At 42.4% G+C, this 18,200-nt stretch overlaps 1 protein-coding gene across 12 annotated transcripts in view; it reads left to right on the top strand.

Moving 5' to 3' along the window:
- The first annotated feature begins 4,893 nt into the window (after positions 1 to 4,893).
- The window catches only part of LOC105008234 (cytochrome P450 2K1), a 30,995-nt gene continuing 17,688 nt past the window's right edge, over positions 4,894 to 18,200 (top strand). For 4 of the 12 annotated variants that reach the window (XR_004576539.1, XR_004576540.1, XM_034295583.1 and 1 more), the window contains exons 1-2: positions 4,894 to 5,235; positions 17,516 to 17,623. Coding sequence is in view for 7 of the 12 variants with exons in the window: in XM_034295583.1 (XP_034151474.1) it covers positions 5,032 to 5,235; positions 17,516 to 17,623 (312 nt within the window). In the remaining 5 variants the exon portion in view is untranslated. Of the gene's footprint in view, positions 5,236 to 5,292; positions 5,402 to 17,515; positions 17,624 to 18,200 lie in introns of all 12 variants that reach the window. The other 8 variants (XM_034295581.1, XM_034295580.1, XM_034295587.1 and 5 more) reach the window with 7 other exon arrangements.

Below are 18,200 nucleotides of genomic sequence, written 5' to 3'. Positions count from 1 at the left end.
TCCCAGTATTTTGTGATAGGTAAAAAAGGGACAGCGATGGAAATATGTGATTCGCAGGGATCAGATTTGATTTCCAAATGGTTTGATGTGCCTGGGTCAGACCCACGCATCACTTTGTTGGCAAATAAAGGATTCAGAGCTAAAGATCTGGGTCCTATTATGAAACAAGCAACGCAGATACAGTGGGAGAAAACAGATAACCCTCTCATACTTTGCTCTCCTGAAAAAGATTTGATCAATGTTCTCTGTTTTCCAGAAATGATTGGAGAACCACAGGAAGTGGAGATCACTACAGGCCAGCAAGTGCAAGTAGGGGAAACTATAGATAAGCAAGGGATGGTGGAAGGCCTGGTGGAAGCCAATGTGTTGGAAGAGACAGTTAATGACTGTAAATACTCCACTGTCCCCCGTCCTGAAAGCAGATAAGAAGAAGTGGAGGCTGGTCCACGATTTACGACCAATAAATGAGATTGTGCAGGACTGCCAGACGGAGGTTCCAAACCCACACACACTGCTGACAAATATCCCAATTGATGCCAAGTACTTTACAGTGATAGATTTGTGTGGCGCTTTTTCAGTGTCCCCCTAGTAGAAGAATGTAGACACCTACTTTTACGTATGGTGGGAACATTCATTTTCAACCAGGTGTTGAAGGCAGATTTGGAGGAGCTCGTCTTAGAGGGAACATTGATCCAGCATGTGGAATACTTGTTGATATGTGCTCCTACATTGGAGCAATGCCATGCAGACTCCATAAAAATACTGCAGAAATTGGCTGAGAGGGGACAAGGTGTCCAAAAAAAATTTAGAGTATTGCCAAACAGAGATTGAATATCTAGGTAGGACTGTGGCTTATCAGTCAAAGACCATAAGCCCGGCTCAACTAGAAGGGGTGAGCAAGGCCCCGCTGCCTCAGACGGTAGGACAAATGATGACCTTTCTGGGGATGACAGGGTTCAGACTGGACAGAGGACTAGGCAGTTAAGGTAGCACCCCTACGGGAACTGATGAAAAACGCTGGACAGCAGCAGTTAAGCACCAAGTTGAATTGGAACATTGTTGCTCTGACAGCTTTTGAAACAATAAAACAGGACATTCAGTCTGCATCTGCACTGGGAACACCGGATTATACAAAGCCTTTCTTATTGTATGTTGCCAATAGAGAGTCTTAATGCAGGACACCTGTAGTGGCAGGAACAAACAACCCATTGTGTACTATAGCACTAAACTGGATTCAGTGGCACAGGGATATCCACCCTGCTATCAGGGTTTGGCAGCAGTCCAGTATGCATATGATAAGGCTTCAACTATCTCCATGGGATATCCAGTAATCATCCACACCCATCATAAGGTGGCAGAGATGATTGAGCAAGGGAAGTTTGTTTTGACGAACTCAAGGTTGTTAGACTATTTGCCTCTGTGGACATACCCAGACATAACTATCAAACGATGCACAACAGTTAACCCAGCAGAAAGAGTTATCATTTATATGCATAATCATTTGAGACAACACAATTGCAAGGCTCTGAAAAATACATTACACACGCTCACACTCATGTTTAATTGATTGATCAACAGGGTTGGAAGGTCTTTTACTTAGTCCCAGTCACAAAGGGAGGGAGAGGTTTGGCTTCCTAACCCTCTGGCATGGTGATTGACAGAGGGGGTTGTTTTTAACTGATGGAGTTGATTTCAGCTCTTTTTGCCGGGACAAAGTTCCCCTCCTCACTCACCATTCCCAGGCCTCGATTATGGGGCTTGAGGAAGCTCCAAAGGGGGGAATATATTGAGGTTTAACATAGAAATGGAGGTTTGACAGGAATGTTTCTGAACTTTCACCCTTTATGAATGTAGCTGTAAGATCGAGCACCTGAGTATATACAATTAATCACAGTAGAAGAATATAGTAAAATTATGTATAATCAATGTATCAAGACAATAATCAGTCTGGGGATAATCAAATAACAATGAATGTAAAGGGCCATAATGGCTCCATTATTTTTATACAGGTTTCTAAAGCCCATGCTACCAATAGTTAACAAGGAACGGATCTTGGAAGGTTGTGAAACAATGGTGACGAATCGGGAGAAAGATCCGCCCACAAATTAGCATAAGGGGATGGCCAGAAAGGTTATGCAAGATATCACTATAAATGTGTGTGTCCGGAGTTGGCAGGACAGTTGTTACTGCAGGTCAACTCTGCTTTTATGATTGTCCATTAAAAGTCTAATTTGAATCCTCAAACTCCTGAGTTATTGCATCTTTTTGAGTTGTTGCATCCATTTTGGCAAGATGACAAATTTTCCACGACACCCCTGGCTCCTACGCCTTTGCGTTTATGGGACAATGACAGTACAGTTCCTTTAAAACATGAATGCTTCCAATGTGATGACATATGTAATAGAAGTACATTTGCAGTTTGCTTGAGAGTTCAACCTGACTAGTGAGCAGAATTTCAGATTTCAGTGTATTTCTCATCACCTACCCTGACTTAGACCTCACTGCAGACACATAGGGTGGAAATTGAGTACATATACACACATTTCTATACGAAATTAAAGAATCCCATAATAAGTAAACAAACATAGAATTTACATTTTTCAGTTCCTTCAAATGGAAAAGGTATAAACTGACTCATTCCCAAGGTGTTATTAGAGCTACTGGCTAACGGAAAAAACTAAATCATAAAGAAAGTCTCATACTGTATTCCAGCTCCAATGATTCATCAGTTAAAATGTCAATGTTTCAGCCTTGAAAAACCCTGAAGAAGCCGATTGTTGCTGAAACTTAACTGTTTTCACAGCTATAAATCACTAGGAGCTGGAATAGAGTGTGTGGGTTTCATATAATGGGACACAGCTGGCTGAACAATTATCACTTGATAGAGAAGCTTTAAACAGGATAGTGTAATTATTGCCAATAAATTGAATCTGTACTGTGTTGACAAAGTGTGGGTGTTGTGAGAGGGAGGGAGGAGGATTAAGACTATGTCTGAGAAAAGATGGGATACAGGAATTTAGTTTGAACAGTGAGTACGGAGTAGATCACAGATTTGTCGCAGCCCTGAATTAGCTCACCTGAATAAAACAACCATGGGCTTAGTAATTTGAATCAGGTGTGTTAGCTCAGGAGGACATGGAACCGCTGAGAGAAGAAGGAACAGAGGATTTAGTTTGAAAAGTATAAAGAGTAGATGGTCTACAGATTCAGTTTAAAACAATTTATGTTTATCTCTTGAAGAGAAAGGACGGGCAAGTAGGATTTAGGTCTTTCCTACTGCTGGCTCACAATAGGTGGCAGTAATTCACCAATGTTAGATGCCAACTGCCATAAAACCACACTGAAGTAGAAGACACTAAGATGGTGCTCATACTAGAGATGGGCGATACCACTGATTTTCTTTTTGATCCGATATCAATCAATCAATCACATTTATTTATAAAGCCCTTTTTACAACAGCAGTTGTCACAAAGTACTTTACAGAGATACCCGGCCTTAAACCCCAATAAGCAAACAACGGTAGTGTTGAATTTCAGTGGCTAGGAAAAACTCCCTAATACCAAGGCTAGTATCCCGATACCAGTACCAATACCGATACTTTGTCTTGTGTATGTATTTGCCGGTCGTAATGCAAGGAAATCCAAATTTCTGTTGTGAGAACAGCACTGTCTGCATGTTGTAAAGTTGCCCTTACTATGTCTTTACAGTCTTTATACAGGTCTGCAATTGTACCCTCCATCATGAGTTTTGCAGCTTGGGATTTTACAAATACCTTAAAACAGGGCTGCCCAACCATGTTCCTGGAGATCTACTGTACTGTATGTTTTCTCTCCAACTAATTTAGCACACCTGCATCTAATAATTAGCTGGTTGAAAAGCTTAACCAGGTTAGTCACAAAATGGGTTGGAAGAGGAAACTACAGGACAGTAGATCTCCAGGAACAGGGTTGGGCCGCCCTGCCAAAACCTGTCTTCAACAATCGAGATTGTCTGGAGGTCCTTCACATTAATCTCTCCCAGATTTCTTGTAATCTCTGCTGCTCTTTGAGGGTCATCTATGAAAGAAAATTCTACAAGCTAAATATTACGTTTTTCTGGACTGTATAACTCACATAACAACCTAAAATGGTTAGATTAAATAGCTACATGCAATTATTAAAGTGTTTAAGAGTTCCAAAATGCATTACACAATTTGATAAGTGACACTTTTATGATAAAATAATGGCCAGGGTAAGAGTTGTATACCCTATAGATCATTGAGATCTTAACTTTGACAACATTTTATGAGATACTTTCAATGCTGTAGAAATCCTGAGCAATATATATTAGTTTTCCCTCAAAATTGATATTATGAATTCAGATATTGTTTTGAAAATATGATCAACTTTTACATAGTTGGGAATATTAACCTTAGTCAGTGTATCAGAATATTAGTTTGCATTTAAATGCACCCACTGTAATATTCTGCCCTATGATAGCCTATTTTTTTTAATTTTGTATTGAAATTATTTAAAAAAAGAAATGATCTATTCACATGTACTATACTTTGTATATACATATGGCTTATTTAGGACAATTGCCTCAGTAATATGTCATCAGATCTAGGGTTATTTGCCTGGGTTCTCTCCTCTGATCGCCTTCGCTGTACTTCATCATGCTAATTTATGTGGTTGATTCTTGTGTTTTAACAAGTTTGTAGTATTGCCAAAATATCGTACAGACTTTTTACGAAGATCACATGTTGCTTTACGTTTGATTATTGGAGTGAAATAACCCCAAACAACGCTTCGTTTCCCTTTTGCCACGTACAAGTAACTTACACAACTCTCAGCTCTTTAACTGTGACTGAGTGTTACAGTGCGCCTGTGTGTAGGTTATATTAGGAGCGGAAGGAGACAGCAGAACTAGTATCGATTTGCCCATCCCTAGCTCATACAAGTCCTCCAACCAACCTAACAACTCTCTTTGCAGATCTGTTGAGTCCTGTGAGAAAAAACAAGTTCCATAACAAAGCTCAGCGTACGTGGAGACATGGCTTTTGTTGAAACTGTTCTCCAGATTCCCAGCATGGTGACATTTCTTGGGGCTGTGCTGTTTCTGCTGGCCGTCTACATTCTCTCCTTCGGTTCCAGTTCTACGGAGCATGGGATAAATCCTCCTGGACCCAGGCCACTGCCCTTGCTTGGTAACATGCTCATTATGGATCTCAAGAGACCCTACCGTACTCTCTGTGAGGTAAGAAGTAAGAAATGTTTGTTAGAGTCCCTAACAAAGATGTTGTTGGATTTTTAGACTGCTGTTTATATGTTTACGTTTTATTGGCACCGGAGATGGGACTTCGATATCTTCACGACCAGTGTTTCAATTCTCTCTGACTGACTGAACTACGTGCATTATAGAGGTAAGCGAAATTTTCGCAATAGTTAATCAGTCTGTTTTGAGAGTTGAATTGTTGGCACCGGAGCGGGGAGTGACGAAGTCCAATTTATTTATACATAATAACAGTTGATTATGGATGTTACATGTTTTATTGTTGACTTATCTTGTTGTCATAATATAAACTTGTATTTATATAAAATCTAGAAAAACCCTTCGATAAGAAGTTAAAAACAGAAAGACGAGATTGAAGCTAAGAAAAGATTATCATTAACAGAGATATTAAAACATAAAATATGCCAGTAGTTTAACCAATTCTCAAAATCCTGTTGTATGTGAGAGAATATCTAATTAGATTCCCAAGAGTCTATACGTGAGGGAACCCGATTGGTTCTGACAGGTGTGCAATTCCCGATACTCCAGAGAAATACTCATTGTTGGTCAAGGGTGTAGGACTTCGGGGGTGCATTACTCCCCTTGGTGGATTGCTGTAGCCGTGGTCGATGGACCCCTATATATGTGCCAAGCCAAGGCTGGTCCCAAATTTGTGAAATTTTTATCCAAAAGTACCCTATGTTGAGGATATCTAAGATCCACTATAACATACATGTAGAGATGCTGATATAAAAGAAAATCTCTGCGCTGTTAACAGATAAAGAAAGTATTACCATTACAGTACCAAAATATCAAAGATTAAAGTACTCCAGAGTTTGAAGATGCTGACAGGAGGAAAGGTAAATGCAAGAGAGCTTCTTCAAACCCTCGCTCTGGTTATATCCTAAAACTCAAGTAGTGGGGGAATAAACATTCCAAGGCCAGCCTACTAGAACAGAAATCCAGTACATAGGTATACGTGTCAATAATAAATAATGAAGATTCATTGTAAGTGTAAATAGACATAGAATTGACATTTTTCGGTTCCTTCACAGACATGCAGACATCTTTATGCAGACATCTTAATTCAGAATAAATGTTAAAGAATTCTATGTTGTCTCGTAAAAAATGAAGGGAGGTTTTACTGTTATTTTGTACCAAACTTTTATATTTTATTGCATTTATATTGTTCTTGAGGTGAATGTGAATGTTTTAGCAACTTTTTAAAGGCAATAATTTAAAGATGAGACAATTTATATAATTTTCTGCATTTTGATTTTAGTTAGTCTTTTTCTTATTTGGCATTGATGGGTTTTGGCATGTCGGATCTCTATAAATACTTACATTACATTATATTACATAACTCATTATGAAGAATTCTATGAATTGATGAAGAGACAGTGGAGTCATGTAAGGTGGCACAAATGAATGTCATACACCAAAATGGACATGTCATAATTGTTCCAAATTAATCTGTAAAAGATGGAACAGAACAGGGAATGTCTCTCTCCCATACTGTAACCAAAACATATGACTAACAGAAAGTGGTTGTTAGCAATACACACTTGAAGCATGTTCTCTGATAGAAATTTGATTCAGTGTCTTTTGATTTATGCTTCCTGTCCTGGAAAGACATTTGCGTTGGAGATTTTTTTTCCCCCCAAGAACTGATGTAATGACTCTAGTTTTTAAACGAATAACAGAGTGCATATTCATATGCAGCCTTTAATGTGATCAGGAATTGGCCAACATATGATATTTGGAATCAGAAGTGGGATTATCCTTTATCCTTTAGAGTGACGTATGGCTGTAAAGGCTTTTTGGAGATTTCAAAACCCCATTTACAAAAACTTTGGGATGCTGTGTAAATGTAAAGAAAAATAGAATGCAATGATGTGCAAATTATTTAAACCCTATATTCAGTAGAAATGATTACAAAGACAACATATCAAATGTTGAAACCGAGAAATGTTATTGTTCCTTGAAAAATATATACACTTTGAATTTGATGCTAGAACACACATTTAAAAAATGTTGGGATAGGAAATGTTGTGTAATGCAAAAAAAAAACCTGGTCGAACATCTCACAACGAATTAGGTTAATCGGCAACAGATCAGTTGGGTGATTGGGTATGAAAAGTGCATCCCAGAGAGGATGAGTCTTTCAGAAGTAAAGATGGAGAGGGGTTCACCACTCTGTGAAAGACTGCAGGTAAATAGTGCAACAATTTAGGAATAATGTTTTTCAATGTAAATGGAAAATAGTTTGGGGATCTCAATCTACAGTACTTAATATCATTAAAAGATTCAGAGAGAAATCCGGAGAAATCTCTGTACACAAGGGACAAGGTCGAAAACCAATATTGGATGGCTGTGATCTTTGGGCCCTCAGGCGGCACTGTTACATTGCTGTTGGGTGACTTTATGCCCAAAAAATTGTTTCATCTTCCTCTTGATCAAATTCCAGAGGTTTTCAATGGGGTTCAGGTCTGGAGATTGTGCTGGCCATGACAGGGTCTTGATCTGGTGGTCCTCCTTCCACTCCTTGATTGACCTGGCTGTGTGGCATGGAGCATAGTCCTGCTGGAAAAAATAATTCTTAGCGTTGGGGAACATTGTCAGAGCAGAAGGAAGCAGGTGTTCTTCTAGGATAACCTTGTACTTGGCTTGATTCATGTGTCCTTCACAAAGACAAATCTGCCTGATTCCATCCTTGCTGAAGCATCCCCAGATCATTACTGATCCTCCATCAAAATTCACTGAAGATGAGAAGATGACCGTACTCCATTCCTCTACGGTCCAATCCTTATGGTCTTTTGCAAACTTCAGCCTGGCTCCTCTTAGCAACCTGACGCTCACTGTATCCCTCTGCCAGTAAAGGCAGAATTGAACCCTTCTTTTCCTAACTCAAAGGTTTTCTTTTCAACTCTGATGTTATGTTGAATAGTATATATTTTTTAATTCAAATTATCTTTGAGGTACTACTTGCACTGTTTCTGCCATCCAGATGGTCCTGTTGCAAGAGGTTTGTGATGACCACAGCAGTGGTTTTTATACTGATCCTTGTTAAATTAGATTTGGTTCAGGTAATCCCCTAATCAATACCTCATTAAGTAAAATGATCTGTGCCTGTGTTGGAATTTAACAGACACTGGAATGGCTGCCATACATTTAGTCATGTACATGTAGAGTGGTCTCTGTATGAACAAGATCCAGAAACGCTGCCAGTCTTCTCTGGGCCTTTACTCTTGAAGATGGACTGTGGCGAAGTGGAAACCCGTGGTCTGATTAACCAAAATTAATTGAAATTATTTTTGGGAATCATAGATGCCGCGTTCTCCGGGTTAAAGACGAGAGGGACCTTCCAGCTTGTTTTCAGCGCACAGTTCAAAATCCAGCATCTGTAATGGTATGGCGCTGCATTAGTGCACATGGCATGGGTGAATTGCATATCTTTGAAGGCACTATTAATGCTAAACAATATATACAGGTTTTGGAGCAACATATGCTTCCTTCCAGACAATGTCTTTTTCAGGGAAGGCCTTAATACTGCTTAGACTGCTGCCCCCTGCTTAGACTGCTGCCCCCGCGACCCGGCCCCGGATAAGCGGAAGATGATGCAATGCAATGCAATGATGCAATGCAATGCCTTAATTATTTCAGCAAGACAATGCCCAACCACATTCTGCATGTATTACAATAGCATGGCTATGCAGTAAAAGTCTCCTTAACTGGCCTGCCTGCAGTCAAGACCTGTCACCCATTGAAAACATTTGGCGCATTACAAAACGAAAAATACGACATAGCAGACCCCAAACTGTTGACCAGCTGAAATCCTATATCAAGCAAGAATGGAAATACATTTTCACTTTTAAAACTACAGCAAATGATGTCCTCTGTTCCCAAACGCTTACAGAGTATTGTTTAAAGAAGAGATTTTGCAACACAGTGGTAAACATGCCTGTCCCAACTTTCTTTGGCCATATAACAAATAACATTTCTCAGTTTCAACATTTGATATGTTGTCTTTGTACTATTTTCTATTGAATATGGGGTTTAAATTATTTGCACGTCATTGCATTCTTTTTTTCTTTACATTTTACACAGCATCCCAAACTTTTTAAGGTTTTATAATTGACAATCAAAAGCCAGTAATCAAGGAATATCCAGGACCTGGAATGCTCATTAGTGGTAGAGAAGGGGAACTAACCACATTGCGAGTGTTGGAGGAGTCTTGTTCCAGAATTTGGAACGGAAGTGTTAATGTGGGACTTTCATTATGGACTATGGCCCTCAAACTCAACTCTGAACCTTGATAAGTGCAATTAATGATGAGGTAGAACAGAAAACCAGCAGGCTTCAGACCTCGTAAGATACGAGTTCAGTACCCCTGTCCTATGGCAATGAAGTTTGAACAGTAATGCAGATCTAGTGAACTCGATGGCTACAAATGATGTTAGTCAACCTAAGTCTGTCGCAAGCTGAGAGACTAGCAAAGGGGAAGGAAATGGAAAAGAGAACCTTTGTTATGGAAAGGTTAAAATACAAGATTTATTGGACAACAACGATGCAATGTTAGTTTTTGTTACCACATTCCTGTAACCCTGTTTGAACTCTCCAAACATTTCTTATTGCACTGTTCATTGATGGCCTACAGGAGCGTCTAATATGGTTTACTTAAATATGTGTGCTATTGTGGGACAGGGTGATTTTAGATTTGACTTTTTCTGCTTTTATAGCCTTCTAAAGTGACAATTGCTGTTTAGGTTCTACCTCTAAAGTTCAAGACATGTTTGTACATGTTCATGAATTGTGGTTAGGAATGAGCCTGCTTAGACTACAACAACTGACCTGATGACACATTCATTATTTAAATACTATTTTCTATTTACATTATACAACAAGAAATTCTCTCTGGGCAAGAGGTATGTGGTAAGGCTCAATACATGCTTTTAAAGTGCTTTGGCCTCTTGTCTTGGAAGCAGTATACATTCACTGACTATGTTGTTTACCTAACTAGTGCTGTTGCTGGTTGCATTTTTGAGGTACCAGTGTGAATTTAGTTTTTTCTGTTTACACTGCATGGACAATTATTAGGTAAGTGAGTATTCTGATCGTATTATTATTTATATGCACATTTTACAGCTCAGAACAATATAAACTTGAATGCTCATTGGATTGAATCATTTTCAGGTGATAAGTATTTGTGTAATGAGGGAGGGTGTGGCAACAGTGAATAACACCTTATATCAAGATGTGCGTAATTATTAGGCAGCTTCATGACCTCAGGTAAAATGGGCCAAAAAAGAGATTTAACTGACACTGAAAAGTAGGGTTGGCTATCGAGAACCGGTTCCAAGCTGGAGCCGATTCCAAATTTCAAAGAACCGTGGATTCGATGAGAGACCTACATTTTGAATCCCAACTTCGTTTCCTAGCTTCAGCACCCATTTTACAGTCACTAAAAGTTGAACTAGCTACGTGGACCTAACGTGTTTTGTTATTCAGGATGTTAAAAAAGCATGTAAGAAGCAACACTTCTGTTTTGATCCTGGACCATGGCTGAGTCTAAACGCAGCAAACGGTCGAAAGTGTGTCTTAGCTTCACAAAAAAAAAAAAACACAGCAAAATGCAACACATGCAGCAAGGACATTTCGTGCAGCACGTCAAATAAGATTCATAAGTTTCTTTAACATGGCGTGAATCTAAAAGAATGCTCCGTTTTCGATGTGTTGCGGTGTATCAACCACAATAGCGCCCCAGGTACAGCTCACATTAGCAGCGTCTCGCGCTCAGGAAGGAAAAAAAACATAGCGGTCTGACATTTGCCTTTTATACTGTAGGTAGACAAATGTGTACTACAAATTATTCAAATTCATCATCATCATCATCTTCCGCTTATCCGGGGCCGGGTCGCGGGGGCAGCAGTCTAAGCAGAGATGCCCAGACTTCCCTCTCCCTAGACACTTCCTCCAGCTCTTCCGGGGGGACACCGAGGCGTTCCCAGGCCAGCTGGGAGACATAGTCCCTCCAGCGTGTCCTAGGTCTTCCTCGATGTGGAGGAGCAGCGGCTCTACTCTGAGCTCCTCCCGGGTGACCGAGCTTTTCACCCTAACTCTAAGGGATCGCCCAGCCACCCTGCGGAGAAAGCTCATTTTGGCTGCCTGTATCCGGGATCTTGTCCTTTCGGTCATGACCCAAAGCTCATGACCATAGGTGAGAGTGGGAACGTAGATTGACCGGTTTCTTCACCACGACAGACCGATACATCGACCACATTACTGCAGAAGCTGCACTGATCCGTCTGTCAATCTCCCGTTCCATCCTTCCCTCACTCGTGAACAAGACCCCTAGATACTTAAACTCCTCCACTTGAGGCAGGCACTCTCCACCAACCTGAAGTGGGCAAGCCACCCTTTTCCGACTGAGGACCATGGCCTCGGATTTGGAGGTACTGATTCTCATCCCCACCGCTTCACACTCGGCTGCAAACCGTCCCAGTGCATGCTGAAGTTCCTGGTTTGAAGGGGCCAACACGACAACATCATCCGCAAAGAGCAGAGACAAAATTGTGTGGTCCCCAAACCTGACACCCTCCGGCCCATGGCTGCGCCTAGAAATTCTGTCCCTAAAAATTACGAACAGAACCGGCGACAAAGGGCAGCCCTGCCGGAGTCCAACATGCACTGGGAACAAGTCTGACTTACTGCCGGCAATGCGAACCAAGCTCCTGCTTCGGTCGTACAGGGACCTGACAGCCCTTAGCAAAGGACCCAGGACCCCATATTCCCGAAGCACTCTCCACAGGATGCCGCGAGGGACACAGTCGAATGCCTTCTCCAAATCCACAAAACACATGTGGATTGGTTGGGCAAACTCCCATGAACCCCCCAGCACCCCGAAGAGGGTATAGAGCTGGTCCAGTGTTCCACGGCCCAGATGAAAACCACACTGTTCCTCCTGAATCCGAGGTTCTACTATCGGCCATATTCTCCTCTCCAGTACCCTGGCATTGACTTTCCCGGGGAGGCTGAGAAGTGTGATCCCCCTATAGTTGGAACACACCCTCCGGTCCCCCTTCTTAAAAAGAGGGACCACCACCCTGGTCTGCCATCGAGGAGGCACTGTCCCCGACCGCCACGCGATGTTGCACAGGCGTGTCAACCAAGACAGCCCCACAACATCCAGAGACTTGAGGTACTCAGGGCGGATCTCATCCACCCCCGGTGCCTTGCCACCGAGGAGTTTCTTGACTACCTCTGTGACTTCAGCCCGGGTGATGGACGAGTCCACCTCTGAGCCTTCATCCTCTGCTTCCTCAATGGAAGACGTGATGGCGGGATTGAGGAGATCCTCTAAGTACTCCTTCCACCGCCCGACGACATCCCCAGTTGAGGTCAACAGCTGCCCACCTCTACTGTAAACAGCGTTGGTAGGGCACTGTTTCCCTCTCCTGAGGCGCCGGACGGTTTGCTAGAATCTCTTCGAGGACCAGCCAATAGTCCTCCTCCATCGCCTCACCAAACTCCTCCCAGGCCCGAGTTTTTGCCTCCACAACCACCTGGGCTGCAGTCCGCTTGGCCTGCCGGTACCCGTCAGCTGCCTCAGGAGTCCCCACAAGCCAACCAGGCCTGATAGTACTCCTCCTTCAGCTTGACGGCATCCCTTACTTCCGATGTCCACCACTGGGTTCAGGGATTGCCGCCTCGACAGGCACCGGAGACCTTATGGCCACAGCTCCGAGCGGCTGCTTCGACAATAGCGGTGGAGAACATGATCCACTCGGACTCTATCTCCAACCTCCCTCGGGATCCAGTCGAAGCTCTGCCGGAGGTGGGAGTTAAAGATCTCTCTGACAGGAGACTCGGCCAGACATTCCCAGCAAACCCTTACAGTACGCTTGGGCCTGCCGAGTCTGTCCAGCTTCCTCCTCCATATCGGATCCAACTCACCACCAGGTGGTGATCAGTTGACAGCTCTGCCCCTCTCTTCACCCGAGTGTCCAAGACATACGGCCGCAGGTCAGATGAAACGACAACAAAGTCGATCATCGACCTGCGGCCTAGGGTGTCCTGGTTCCACGTGCACTGATGGACACCCTTATGCTTGAACATGGTGTTCGTTATGGACAAACTGTGACTAGTACAGAAGTCCAATAACTGAACACCGCTCGGGTTCAGATCAGGGGGGCCGTTCCTCCCAATCACGCCCCTCCAGGTGTCACTGTCGTTGCCCACGTGGGCATTGATGTCACCCATTAGAACGATAGAGTCCCCAGTCGGAGCACGTTCCAGCACCCCTCCCAGAGACTCCAAGAAGGTCGGGTACTCTGCACTGCCGTTCGGCCAGTAGGCACAAACAACAGTGAGAGACCTATCCCCGACCCGTAGGTGCAGGGAAACGACCCTCTCGTTCACCGGGGTAAACTCCAACACATGGCGGCAGAGCTGGGGAGCTATAAGCAAACCCACACCAGCCTGCCGCCTCTCACCATGGGCAACTCCAGTGTGGTGAAGAGTCCATCCTCTCTCAAGGAGTGTGGTTCCAGAGCCCAAGCCGTGCGTAGAGGTGATCCCGACTACCTCTAGTCAGAACCTCTCAACCTCACGCACGATCTCCGGCTCCTTCCCAGCCAGCGAGGTGACGTTCCACGTCCCTAGAGCTAGTTTCCGTGTCCGGGGATCCGGTTGTCTAGGCCCCTGCCTTTGACTGCAGCCCGATCCTCTCCGCACCGGCCCCTTATGGTCCCACCTGTGGGTGGTGAGCCCACAGGAAGGTGGCCCCACGTCGCTCCTTCGGGCTGAGCCCGGCCGGGCCCCATGGGGAAAGGCCCGACCACCAGGCGCTCACGTACGAGCCCCAACCCCGGGCCTGGCTCCAGGGTGGGGCCCTGGCTGCGCCATACCGGCGATGTCACGAACCTCAAAATTGTTCTCATCATTAAGGGGTTTTGAACCGCTCTTAGTCTGACCCGTCGCCTAGGACATGTTTGCCTTGGGAGACCCTACCAAGGGCATATAGCCCCAGACAACATGGCTCCTAGGGTCACTCGGGTACTCAAACCCCTCCACCACGTTAAGGTGGCAGTTCATGGAGGGGTTATATATTCAAATATATATTTTTCAAATATATGAGTTCGGAGAGTATCCGTCCACCACCGGTTAATCCCTAGAGACCCTGCTCTAGTACATTAATTCCTTTTACTTTACCCATTAAGGGGAAGATAAACAAGGAGAAGGATGAATGTCACCAAGCTGTATTTTTCTTCAAAAGATTTGTTGACTGCGTTGCAGACATTGATGCTTTCATAATAACTGTTTTGTTAGATTTTCTATTTAAATAGTTTTGGTTTGTAATTGTTTTTGATTATTCTTCATTATAAGTATTTTATTTAAAAAAATGTAATGAAGGGGAAAATAAACATTCCTGTCTCAGTTGACTTATTAAGGCCTAAATGTGCAAAGAATAAATATATATTTTATTTTGGGTTCTTTCTTTCCGAAGAATATTGGAATTGGAACCAAGAGTCGATAAGAACCGGATTCGATAAGCAGAATCGGAATCGATTTAATTGAAACGATTCCCAACCCTACTGAAAACTCAAACTGTAAAATGCCTTTCAGACGGATACAACACTCTTGAAATAGCTGAACTATTGAAGCTTGACCACCGGACACTCAAATGTTTTGTTGCAAATAGTCAACCGGGGTGAAAAATTGCATGGAGAAGTAAAGATGCAAATTAACTGCAAAAGACTTGAGAATAATTAAACGTGACGCTATTATCCTCCATTATCCTCCAGTGCCACCATATTCCACCATATTCCACAACTGCAACCTACATGGTGTGTCCAGTAGTACAAGTTGTCAAGTGCTCAAAGACATGGACAAGGTCAAGAAGGCTGAAAGAAGACCTCTACTGAATAAGATTCAAGTTGAAGCGTATAGATTGGTCAAAGAAATACCTGAAGACAGATTTTTCAAAGGTTTTATGTACAGATTAAATGAGAGTGACTCTTGATGGCCACAGGCCCATCCATCTGGTCCATCTCTAAATGGACCTAGGGCACCACTCCGAGTCCGGCACCAGCAAGGTGGAGAAGGGGTACTGGTATGGGCTGCTATCATTAAGGTTGAGGGAGTTGGGTTCTTTTTGGGTTGAAGATGGACTGAAACTCAACTCCCAAACCTACTGCCAGTTTCTGGAAGATACTTTCTTCAAGCAGTTGTACAGGAAGAAGTCCTCAGCATTCAAGAAGGCCATGTTCTTTATGCAGGACAATGCTCGATCACATACATCCAAGTACTCCACTTGGCTAGCAAGCAAGGGCCTCAAAGATGCCCGAATAATGACCTGGCCCCCTTCCTTACCTGACTTAAATCCTATTGAGAATTTGTGGACCCTTCTCAAATGTGATATTTACAGTCAGGGAAGACAATACACCTCTTTGAACAGCATTTGGGAGGTTGTGGTTTTTGAATTTTCATTTTGTGTTATTTATTTATTGCACTTACTCTTTTAAAATAAGTGCGTTGGAGAAATTATTTTTTAATTTATTTGCTTATAATTGTGCACACATGTATTCCCCTGAGGAAGATCAAAACTAATTTTTCCTTTGTTAATCATTCAGGTTTGAGGTTCAATTATATTTTGGATTGACTGAGGGCATTGTGTTTGTTAAACAAAATAAATCTTGAGGAATACGATTTGCCTAATAATTGTGCATGCAGTGTATACATGGAGCAGGACCAGACTTAATACATCACCGCTCCTTTCACTCCAATACACACTGAGACATTGAGTGGGTTGCACCAACGTAGATCATACTTCTGACCTAGTCTAAATTCAAATAGACTCTGGATTTAGCCCAGAGAAATGTATTTATTATTCCAATTGGACTTTTAATATCTCACCCGGCACAGCCAGAAGAGGACTGGTCACCCCTCTGAGCCTGGGTCCTCTCTAGGTTTCTTCCTAAAATTCGACCTTAGGGAGTTTTTCCTAGCCACTGAAATTCAACACTACTGTTGTTTGCTCCTTGGGGTTTAAGGCCGGGTGTCTCTGTAAAGCACTTTGTGACAACTGCTGTTGTAAAAAGGGCTTTATAAATACATTTGATTTGATTTGATTTAGATTAACTTATAAACTGGGTTAAATCAAGGTTTATCTATCAGTTGCACCAAATGTAAAACCTAGATTTAAATAGATCCTAGTTAAATGCAATCCTTTCTCGATTCTAAATTTTTTCTGACTTCAAACCTTCAAACCAAAACTTTAAACTGTTGGTCCATAAATCTTATTTTGGAATTTAAACTATGATAACAGATTCATTCTAAAATGCCAGTTGAGGTGGTTTAACTTGACCAAAATAGCAGCATATTTCCGGTGGAGAGGAAATTTACAACAGAGTTCCTTGTAGAAAAATAAGAGACAGGATAAACCCTTTTGAATTTTACTTTTCAACAAGATATCGCTTCTCAAAGGTTGGACCAGTCATCCAGCATGGGAGTGATAGGAATGCAGCTGTCCCTCCAATGCTTAAGCTCCTGGTGGCTCTGCAGTTTTACACAACCGGATGCTTCCAAATGGTGGATGGAGACCTTTTTGGAATCAACAAGTCAACTGATGAAGACTACCTACTATGGGACAATGGATATGTCTAGGATACCTTATAACTGCCCCTTTAAATCCCCAGACATTTGAAAAGAGAGCATACAACTCATATCCTGACAAGAGGTCTTGTAGAAACAGTTTTTGGAGTGTGGAAAAAATTTAAAACCTTTTCATGTAACTGTCTATCAGTATCTTATATTGACTGGGAAGAACATTTTGACCACTCTTCTTTATAGTTCTTCAGTTGCTTCAACTGTGTCACATTTCTAGGGCTTTCATGAATGCAATATTTTCGCTATTCTGATTATATATTCCTATTCAAACAGCAAGGTTAGGTCTCCACAAGCTGTAGAATGTCCCGTGCTGATTGGCTGCCTTATTTCATGGCCGTGTCTGATTCATGGGCACATAGCCTGCTGTATTGAAGAGACCCTGTTTGTAGGCTGTTTGATATTATCACATTTGTGGTGGATTAATCAATTGCACAATAAGGGAAATTAGGACTTTTTCTGGTTGTAACATCCCCTACCAGGGGTTTGCAAATATGATATACTTTCTTTGAAATATAGAAATGTTATTAACAAGGATTACATCATTTCTATCACACACAATGGTGAAAGCATAATCACGCTTCCTTTTTTTCTACCACAGTTCCTTTTCGGCATAGGCGGAAATCCCAGGGGGACGGGGGACACGACCCCCCATCCAGGGGAAAAGTATGATTTGTCTCCCCCAACATATCACTGTAAACATAACAATGTAATTTCAATCTAATTAATGAGACACAATTAAAGCACTTCTGCTGATTAGACACTTAATAGTGCGGGGGGGTTAATTATTTTATAACTCATCTGTTTAAATTATATTAAGTCTTATAATTAGGGGGCATGGGCTATTGAGTGACAGGTGTGGTGCTGGAGCTGTCACTCGTGTCACACCTAGCGGTTTGTCCTTTCTGGTATCGCCTCAGCTAACTCCAGTCACTATCGAGTAACGTTATAATCAAGTGACATCCAAATAAACGACTCGTAACCATACAGTCTATGCTCATAACTAAAGATATGTGAAAATCTGATATCTAGTAGCATTTAGCCTAGCTTCTTAGCCTTTGTTAACTTAGTACCTTGGCAAACAGGCACCTCAGTTTCACCCACGCCACACCTCTTTGCCCATTTTTTGTTATATGGGAGTTAGGGTGAGAGACGCGCTGCCAAGATGTCAACGGCCATCTCTGCCAAAAATGAGCTTCAAAACGGGTCTTCAGACACCTATGAGTGACGTCACAGTTACTACGTCCATATTTTTTTACAGTCTATGGTGGGAATCTGACAGTTTG

This window comes from Esox lucius, chromosome 11, assembly GCF_011004845.1.
Source record: "Esox lucius isolate fEsoLuc1 chromosome 11, fEsoLuc1.pri, whole genome shotgun sequence".
Taxonomy (NCBI): Eukaryota; Metazoa; Chordata; class Actinopteri; order Esociformes; family Esocidae; genus Esox; species Esox lucius.
The sequence above is the reverse complement of the archived record's forward strand: the minus strand, read 5'-3'. Positions and strand labels throughout refer to the sequence as shown.